Source organism: Camponotus floridanus, unplaced genomic scaffold (assembly GCF_003227725.1).
Source record: "Camponotus floridanus strain SB8 unplaced genomic scaffold, Cflo_v7.5 scaffold6, whole genome shotgun sequence".
Classification (NCBI taxonomy): Eukaryota; Metazoa; Arthropoda; class Insecta; order Hymenoptera; family Formicidae; genus Camponotus; species Camponotus floridanus.
Genome location: NW_020229769.1, coordinates 56,880 through 67,209, shown reverse-complemented (window position 1 = coordinate 67,209; position 10,330 = coordinate 56,880). Strand labels below are relative to the sequence as shown.

At 28.0% G+C, this 10,330-nt stretch overlaps 1 protein-coding gene across 1 annotated transcript; it reads left to right on the top strand.

The window, feature by feature from the left end:
- Positions 1-513: 513 nt before the first annotated feature.
- LOC105247797 (NAD-dependent protein deacetylase sirtuin-1) lies at positions 514-10,330 on the top strand. Its single transcript, XM_025412998.1, has 10 exons — positions 514-695; positions 1,997-2,129; positions 2,954-3,188; positions 3,807-4,022; positions 4,310-4,517; positions 4,867-5,025; positions 5,536-5,812; positions 6,567-7,390; positions 7,464-7,634; positions 8,428-10,330. Exons 1-10 carry the CDS (start codon positions 545-547, stop codon positions 8,526-8,528), a joined length of 2,475 nt encoding a protein of 824 aa, XP_025268783.1. The 5' UTR covers positions 514-544; the 3' UTR covers positions 8,529-10,330.

The following is a 10,330-nucleotide window of genomic DNA, read 5'->3' as shown; positions in this document are numbered from 1 at the left end:
TAAATTATAATACATTTAAACATCTCATCAGCACTTATTTTCGAAATGCTAGATTTGTAAATGTACTAAAAAAAATTGAAGTTTTCATAAAGTGAACACTTCTCACTTACGTTTCTCACTAACATTTTCATTTTTTATTATTAAAAATTATAATAAACAATTTTAAACCTACAATTTCAATTTAATGTATCAGTGCATTGCCAACTGATTATAATATGAAAGCATAATTATTAAAGACAGAATTTTATTTAAATTCTGGAATTGATTAAAATTCCATGAAAACTTTTCAATTTTTCCTGATACAAAAGAAACTTCTAAGAATTTGGGATTCTCCATATTTTTCCAGGGAGTAGAAGACGCCTCTTATATATATGAAAATCTTACGATTATATGTGAAGCATATAAAAAGCGTACGAAATATAGGTAGGAAGAAACCGTGGGGAGAAAGGGAAAGCCGGGGGGACCGGGGCGACCTCTGGCGGAATGAACTGTCAGCCAGAGTACACGACATTATTCGCCGCATTGCTCGGCATTGCTGTCGAAAATGGCGTCGAGTTCGGAGCTGCTGGAGTATTCGTCCCCAGTGAAACGTCGTAGGATCGATGGCGGCGAGCACGAGGTGAAGGCCGTCACGACCCTGGAGGAGCCCCGGCTCGCCGAGACACCGTGTGACAGCCCGCACGATGAGCTCGAAGGTATCGAAAGACTCGCCGAACGAATAATACGCGATTGATCCCGATTATCGCGAAATTCACGGGTTCCTCTAACGCGCAAGATGGCAGCCATTGAACGCTTTTCGTCTCGCCATTACGTTCTCGGACCTTCGATCGCATCATCCGGCCGCCATGACAGTCACGTTTAATTGCGTCGTAATTTTATAGCCGATGCGTTTTCACGATCGTAACGATTTCCCGTCGTGGGCCTACGATCTCGCGTTTTTTTTTCTTTCTTTTTTTTTCGAAATATCGAGATGCCTTATTCTCGCCTTTTCGAAGAGCGCGAGTCAATCGATAAAATCGATCGTACTCACAACTGGCTACGCGTCTGGTCATCGCGTCCTCATTAAAGCGTTCACAGATGGCATTCGTATGTTCGTTTCTTCTAGCTGTACCTTTTGTACCTTCGGCTTCTCTCGCTTTTTTTTCCATAATGCTAGTTTTCTCGTTAATTTGTTAAATTTTTTTAGCAGTATTTATCGCATTTGATATGGAATAAAATTTCCATTCCAAGCTCTTTAAGCTTCGAAGGAAGAATAAATTTTCTGTATCTTCCTAGATTATATGCGATATGCTTCTGCCATTTTGTTGAATCCGGATATTACGATCCGGATATTTGTTTAAATATCACTTGGCGCGAAATATGAAAGTAAGAAATTAATTTTTTAAATTGTATTTTTTAAATATACTTTTATATTACTATATTAAAAGAAATTAATTTTTAAATGTAAAATTTAAATTTTTTAAATTGCATATTTTAAATTTAGAAATTAAAATTCTAAATTTTTTTTTATTACAATTTTTAAATATATTTTTATATATTACTATAACTTAAGAAACGAATTTTTAAATTGAAAAATTAAATATTTTAATTTTTAAAATGCAATATTTAAATTAAAAGCTTAAATCTATTAAAATCACAGTTTATGAATATATACTTATTATTAAAAAATTAATTTTTTAAATTTGCGTACAATTTTATTATTAATTACATGATTGTATTGATAATGAGAAACAGTGAGAAATATATAATTATTTTTAAAATTTTACTATATTTGATATATATTTTTTCATGTCAAAATAAATATGTAGAAGTAAGTTTTGAAATATAAGTTAAAAAATTAATAAAGAAAAAAATATAATAACACATGGAGAAATTAGTTGGTCTAAGTTGATAACATCATATTTTATATTTATGTTTATTATAAGTTTTTTAATATAAATTAGTTTAATATACTATAACGTATTTTTATATTTTATGTTTTTTTTATATTATACAGAAATACTTGGTGCAGACAGTGGATTTAATGAACTGAGTGATGAATCTAAATCTATATCCATATCTCCTGCAATTACAAATCTGAAATCACCATCATCTAGAATTGATTCCGCTAGTAATGGTACTGGTTGCACGTAAGTTCTATTTCCAAATAATTTTTTGATGAAAAATATTTATATATCTATATATATTATATATACATAATTTAAGCACATACAATATATACATAGAAAAAATATCTCATATAATCATATATTTTAATAATATATTATAAAAATAAAATAAAAAAATTATAAAAATAAAATATATTCGAAAACAGTCTAATACGGAAGTTTTAAAATTACAAATTATTTAGTTAATTCTAAGTAATCAAATTTGACTAATAATATAGTTAGTTACAACAATAAATTTTCAAAGAACTTGTATGCACACTTGTAATTGCATCTGTCATCTGATATTAATTTATACAAATCCAATGAATTTGATTAGTAGCAAATTTTAACATAAAGTTTAATAATTTTACTTTTGAGTAATTAAATACTTTTATTATAAAAAAAGAAAATAATTAATGTAATATTTTAAATGTAATATTGTAATTTAAAATTTACAAATATTGTACACACATGTATAGAATAATTATAAGATTTTTTTATAAGTGGCTTTTAGATACCAAATGATACAAGTCAGAAAAATAAAAGCTTGAGAAAGAAAGATCTTATATTTGCTTTGACAAATAAACATGTAAGTGATTTAACTATGTAAACTAGGTTTAACTGACTTTGAAAAGAAACGACTTTAATTTAATTATACTAGATGATAGATTACATCTCAAATCTATTAATAACTTGAAACCGAATTTGGGTGAATTTGTATCACTTGGTCATTTGTACATATATAACACACATCTAGTGAAAAATTAATTCTTTTTAATTACATGTTATTTAATGTAATATTTCAGAATCGATACTACAGACGAGAAAGACGAGATGTCCTCTACTGTCTCAAATTTATCAGATTTATCAGGTTTGTCTGATCTTTCTGGAGATGCAGAAGTCAGTCACCAATGGAGAAATGCTTCTTCATGGATTCAGAAGCAGATGTTGACAGGTGCAGATCCAAGGGACCTCTTACATCATCTTCTCATGGATTCCACATTGATTCCTGAGCAAGTTGATGATTTTACATTATGGAAGGTATCTAATATATTTTATAGTTGTACAATAAGATCAATTCCTGAAAAAATATGACACAAACTGAGACAAACCTGAAATTCCTAGCGATTTTTTTTGTACTTAGAAAAGTCAGGGAATTTTTATGGAATTTTATTCAGGAGATTCAGAGAATATTTAAAAAAATTCTCTCTTTAATAATTTTGCTCTTATATTGCAATTGTTTGCTCTTATAAGCAAACTATCGATAAGCCGTAGTGAATTAAGTGTTTAAAAAATATGTTATAAGTCTTATTAATTATATCTATCTATGTTTATATGTTTAACAAAATATTAAATATACATATAGTATATATTCTTTTTATTAAGTAATTTTTAGCAATAAAAAAATTAAAATGTTATGCAAGTGAAAAATTTAACTTTTGCAAATTTAGTATTTAAAACTCAAATGTATTTCTTCTTCATATAAAAAGCATTAAAAAATATAATAAAGAAATTTATTTATTTTAGTTACTCTAGAAAATCTTTAGAATATTCTCTTCACTTAGAATTTTAAATATAAATATTTGATAAATCAGAGAATTACAAGATTTTGTAAAAAAAAATGTAATTAAATATAACAGTGAATGATATGAATTTCAGATTATAATCAATATGATGTCAGAACCTCCAAGACGGCAAAAGCTTAGACATATAAATACCTTATCGGATGCGGTGCGATTAATTCGCAATAGCAAGAAAATTATAGTCTTGACTGGTGCAGGTGTTAGTGTCAGTTGTGGCATTCCTGATTTTAGAAGTAAAGATGGTATTTATTCGAGATTAGCACAGGATTTTCCAGACTTACCAGACCCACAGGTATTAAAATTTTACATCTCAGTTTTATAGCTGTTTAAATTAAAAATATCTAATTACTATTAATATTTTAAATATTTCGAGATTATGTGTATATACATATATATGTGTATATATATTAAAGTTGAAAGAAATTCATATATGTTTGTTTTAAAAAATTTTTTTATGCATAGTACATCAACGCTTGTGATTTCTTTGCCTAATTGCTCTTTAGCTCTTTGCCTAATTGCTCTTTAGCCATTTCTTTATTAGATTCATATATAATGTTTTGTCCTCTGGTTTGTTTTCAGGCCATGTTTGACATTAATTATTTTAGTCAAGATCCCAGGCCATTTTACAAATTTGCATGCGAAATCTATCCAGGACAATTTAAACCCAGCCCATGTCACAGGTTCATCAAAATGTTAGAGAAGCAGAAAAAACTTTTGAGGAACTATTCACAAAATATTGATACTTTGGAACAAGTGGCTGGTATTAAAAATGTAATTGAATGCCATGGTAGGTACAATTACTATTTGTTTATTATATAAAGAGTTTTGAATCTCCTGAATAAAGAGTATTTGAGTGATATTTCACAATGAAATGTTTTTTGTATTAATTTTTATATAAACTTAGAGATTTTATTCATTTAAAAAAAATAATATTTTATAATTGGGGATAGAGATTTTCATATAAGAATTTGGAAAGGCTTTTTTCCAAGATTTTAAGATGAAAATAGATAATGAAAATAGATAATGAAACATTAATTATAGTTAATTTCGAGCAAATTTAAATAAATTGTCAAAAAAGCTCAATTTGTAAGTCTATATTATATAGTTTTATACTTATTTAATATTTTCTATTAAAGGCTCTTTTGCCACTGCATCGTGTACAAAATGTAAATACCAAGTGAAAGCAGATGATGTTAGAGAAGATATCTTCGCACAAAGGATACCTACGTGCCCGAAATGCCGCATCAACGCGTTGCCTTCTCTATCCGAAATTAACTGCAGCGAGAATTACAGAGGTAAATAGAGAAATTTGTTTTTGTATAATTCTTGCTGATAGTTATTTATTTGCAGTCTTTCGTAACGGCTTATCAATTTCAATATGATATGGAGAGTTAGCTATCTTTAGTGATAGTTTTCCGTTATTTAAGCCTTTGCTATAATGTCGCGAGTCGATGGCCAATGAGAGAACGTAATCTACTCTTCTACGTCTCAAACTAAAATGAAGTTACTGATCCAACACATAAGTCGGTACATCAATCGTAACTGCGAATAAAGCTTCGCTTGTTAATAAGCACATAAAGGTAAACTTCTAAGATTGCACTTACTTACGTGAGTGCCGTGTTTCGTGGCTATTTAGAGCAACGGTTTTTGTCGTTTACCATTTCCTCAATTTGACAGTATTGTGTGTTACGATTGAGCAAAAAAAAATTTTTTTTTGACATTTGAGAGAATTATTCGTTAAGTAAAAAGAATATGTAATTATTATATTCAATTAATTAAATCTATCTCGTTCTTAAAACTTTCAGACTTGGTATCGCAAGGTATAATGAAGCCAGATATCGTTTTCTTCGGTGAAGGACTCCCAGATGCTTTTCATGATGCGATGGCCAAAGACAAGGATGATTGTGATCTTCTAATCGTAATTGGTTCGTCCTTGAAGGTTCGGCCGGTAGCTCTAATTCCGTCGTCCATTCCATCACATGTACCACAGATTCTCATTAACCGAGAACCATTGCCACATCTCAAATTCGATATTGAGCTATTAGGCGATGGTGACATTATTATAAATCAAATATGCCATTTGTAAGTAAGAAGTTTATAATCTATCTTTTATATGAAAGAACTATAGAGTTTTGTACCTGAAAAATCATGGAATTTTATTGAAATTTGAGGATGTTTTTCAAAATTCTCTTTTTGATAATTTTGCTTTTATCTTATAAGCAATCGATATAAACAAACAATTATGCAATTATGAATTATATATTTAAAATATATTATAAACATATATCTGTCTTTGCTTATATTCAATATTTTAACAAAATATTGAATATGCAATACATACTTTTTATTGTAATTTTTAGAAATAAAAAATAAAATTGTTATAATGTTATAATTGTTATAATTGTTATAATAAGTGAAAACTGTTTATCTATAAAGTTATTCAACTTTTATTTAATATATTTACGAAAATTTAAGATGTTAAAGTAACTTGTATTTTTTTTCTTTGTATAAGTAAAAAGAAATCACAATAAAAATTCTTATTTTTAAAAATTGTGTCACAAAATCTTTAAAATATTCTCTTTAACAGAAATAAGATATAAAAGAATATCTGAAAAATCAGGGAATTCTTTTTTATAAATTTTGAATAAACATCCTCTGTGCAAAATATATTTCACAATGTTGATTAACTTTTTATACAATAGATTAAAACTTTATGTATTTTACACAAATATTACTGTAAATATTCATATATAATAAATTTTTATTTAATTAATATTCAATGTTATGATTAATTTTAATTATGATAATTAAAATCCATCTATTGGTGTTATGACAGGTTGGGTGATGTTTATAAAGAGGTCTGTTGGTATGATAAAATCTTGAAGGAAGCTTCACAACTTCTGTCATTACGTCATTTGTCTGATATGTGGGAACAGAATCAAGATACAACGAGCAACACTGAAATATCACGAGATAGTACAGAAATTGATTTCAAGTCACAAAACATAACTTCGACTGAAAATCAAAATAATCTATTGAAGACTACAAATGCAATATCACATCATATGGAAAACATCAATGTTTGCATGCCATCTTTCCATACTGGTCAATGTATCAAAAATGCAGAGGAAAGTTTAAATCTTTTTGGAGAGAGTCCAAAGAGACGATCAGGTGATACTAGTGTAGAGAACAGTTCCAAAAGAATGAATTTTGATAGCACATGTGAATCGAAAAGTTCCGTATCATCGACAAAAATAAATGTTGAATCTGCAATGACTTCATTAGAAAATAGATTTCATGTTGCATCAATGTCGAGAGAGAATTTCACAGAAGAATGTCAGGTGGTATCAGTAACATTATCTCTTTCTTCAGAAGCTATTATAAACGAAAATACCTTATCATATAAATCGCTAGACAATTGTGAAAAATCAAACAACTATGACAATACTGTAATGACAAATGCTGCCGAGTCAGACAAATTGACACCAAAGCCTAGGCAAGTGTCAGTAGATTCTATGTTGGATTCTGGCATGGGTGACAGCTGTAATAGTATCGATAGCACAGAAGAGAAATTCGATATTGCCGAATTGAAGAACAGAAGTTTAGAAAGGCATTGCTGGCAACCAAAAATTCGAGAGAGCCTCGCCATCAGGTTACCAGGTATGTTATTCTTACAAATAATTAGACATTTTGAATAAGTGAAATACAAATATTAATTTGCAATGCTTTACAGAAAACTCGTATTACCAATTGGCGCCAGGTAGATACATCTTTCCTGGTGCAGAGGTCTATTCCGAACCTGAAGATTATGATCAGTGTTCTTTTTCGGCAAATTCTGAGAGCACAGATAGCGACAGCGATTCTTCTTTAGAAGAAGAAGAAGAGGATGAAGAGGAAGAAACATGTAAGTTTCATAATTTTTTTGTTTTTTGCGTTATGTTAGAGAAATAATCAAATCTCATTTATTTTTAAACTTATGCTCTGATAAAATTTTATGTATATAATCACACACACATACAGGATATATACTTCGATATTTTCGTATTCTCAAGGATTTTTGTTTCTTCCATGAAAAATCAGAGAATTTTTATGAAATTTTTTATTGGAATTCAGATGAAAATCGATAATTTTTAACAAACATCTTGTATTAGTTTATTATTTTATCTTTTATATATTAAACATTTTTTTATATTTAAATAAACACACAAACATTTCTTGATAATTTATAATATTTTAAGAGTTTAGATATGTTTTTATATACGTTGTCCAAATTTTATGATTATCTAGCCGATATCAAATTTTAGTACTTTAGAATCTGTATTTTATTTAATACATAAATAGTTATTTTAAAATATATTTATAAGAAATATGAAGTTTTTTAGGTTTAAAATATATTGAAATATATTTTAATTATGTTAAAACACATATATCTTAAATAAATTTATTTTAAAATTGTATGTTGTCTAAAAATATTTTTTTAAATTCTATTTGAAATTTTGAACAAAAATGCTTAGAAAATCATAGAATCAGGGAATTTATTTACAAGATTTGAGTATATATATCCTGATAATCTATTATTAATTATTTAAACAATATTTTAATTATTAAAATAATTTAATTATTATTACTTAATATTACTTTAATAATTATTTAATAATGATTACTTAATATTTAATTTCTATTTTTTTTCTATTCAGGTGCCGATGATGATTTGTCGGAAGGAGCGGACGCTGATGTTGACGGCCAAAATAATGACGTGAAATGGGCGAGTGATTCTTGTAGTGCTGAACAGCATTGAATTCGAGCTACGCCCGTTCGGGTTGTGGTTAGTTTCGATCATTGTTTCTTTATTGATTTTTATAAAAGTTTGTTGAGATTATTTATATAGAATGATAACAGTGCAATTTTTATCGGCTCGATTACGAAGCGAGATATATATGTTAAATGTTACATGTAACAGAGCCCACAATGCACATAACTGCTCTTGTTTATTTAATCGAAAGTTGGGATATTTCTTTCGAATTTTTCTCTAGTTCAAGTAACACAAATTGAGGGATTAGTTAAGCACAAAACTCCACGTATTTTTCTTGTTTTTACTTTAAATAATTGTTATTGAATACAAATTTGCAGTGCCCATGATAAAATGTATATAAGGTATCATTAATCATATAAACGAAATATATCACCTTCCCTCGATTCGCATTCTAATAACACAACTAATAGTTGTTTTTGTCTATATAAAGATCATATGTGGAAATGATCAAAACTGCTTGTAGCTTAATGTATTATTCTATAATGTATGAATTAGTCTATTTAACCTACTTTATACTCGTACAATGTATATATCGATATTTCAGCTTGTCTTTTGATTGCAAGAGACAAAGTGAGAGTGTGACATAATATTAAAAGAAACTACGCATTTTTTCCTAATTGTGCGATAACGTGTAAATGAGATTAATCTAAAAATAATTCCCAGTTGATAAAAATCGCGAATTATTGCATCTATTGTAATATTTTAAACGATGCAAATTTCTTTTTAGCTGCACGATCTTACACTCTTATTGTGTTTAATTAAAGTAAAACAATCATGAATGAAAGAAGATGAAAGAAAATAGAAAAAATGTAGAAAAATGCAACCAAAATTGACAGATCTAATTTTGTGAAAATAATCTATAATGTTCTTTTATTATGAGAATGCATGTAATCATATTTTAAGCACATATAAACGGAATAACATGGAAAATATCCTTATTGAAACTGTAAATCTATAATAATTTGAGCCAAATAGCTTTCTTTGTTATTCCTAATATGAGTACTTTGATTGATGAATAATAATGGAAATAGTATATTTTATTTAATGTATACTACTTTAATAGTATACTTTATTTATATAATACACAAAACAACATGTAAACAAATTATACTGTGACTAATACTGTGCTAAACTAGTATTGATTAAAAATTGAATCCTATTAATTTCATATTATTACGTGCATTATGCTATTTCTGTTATTATAATTAGGATCGTTAGTATTAGTCGAGATCTTCTTTCATTACAAACTTGGGAAAGAGAGCTGGGATGATAGCTTGGGATGATAGCTAATTACAAATAGTATATTTCTATTATAAATGGAATTGAATTTTTTAATACAGTTTTTTATTTAATTATAAGATATATTTGCAATAATTATTGACATTAAGAAGGATCGATTGAATTTTTAATAAATAAGTAATAACTGTATCTTATCTTTATCGGTCGACACGTTGGCAATCACGCACTCACATTCTACCATTAAGTTATATTAATAGCTTCTCGCGTCCCGATAATAATCGTCATAATTCTGCAATGAGAACACACTCTCTTTAGATTCGTTAAGTTCAACTTTGTTTCATTGGAGCACGGGCGAATGTACAAAGCAATGTTGGATAGCTTCGCATTGCATGTTATTTTTATATGAGCCAGAAGAAAGAAAATAGAATAGCGAATTTACAAGATTAAAATAAAATGATGTAATAATGTTTGACAAACCGTCGTTATAATCCGCAGCCGCAGATGCATAATTGAACGAAACATATGTGTAATCATAAAAACAAAACGAA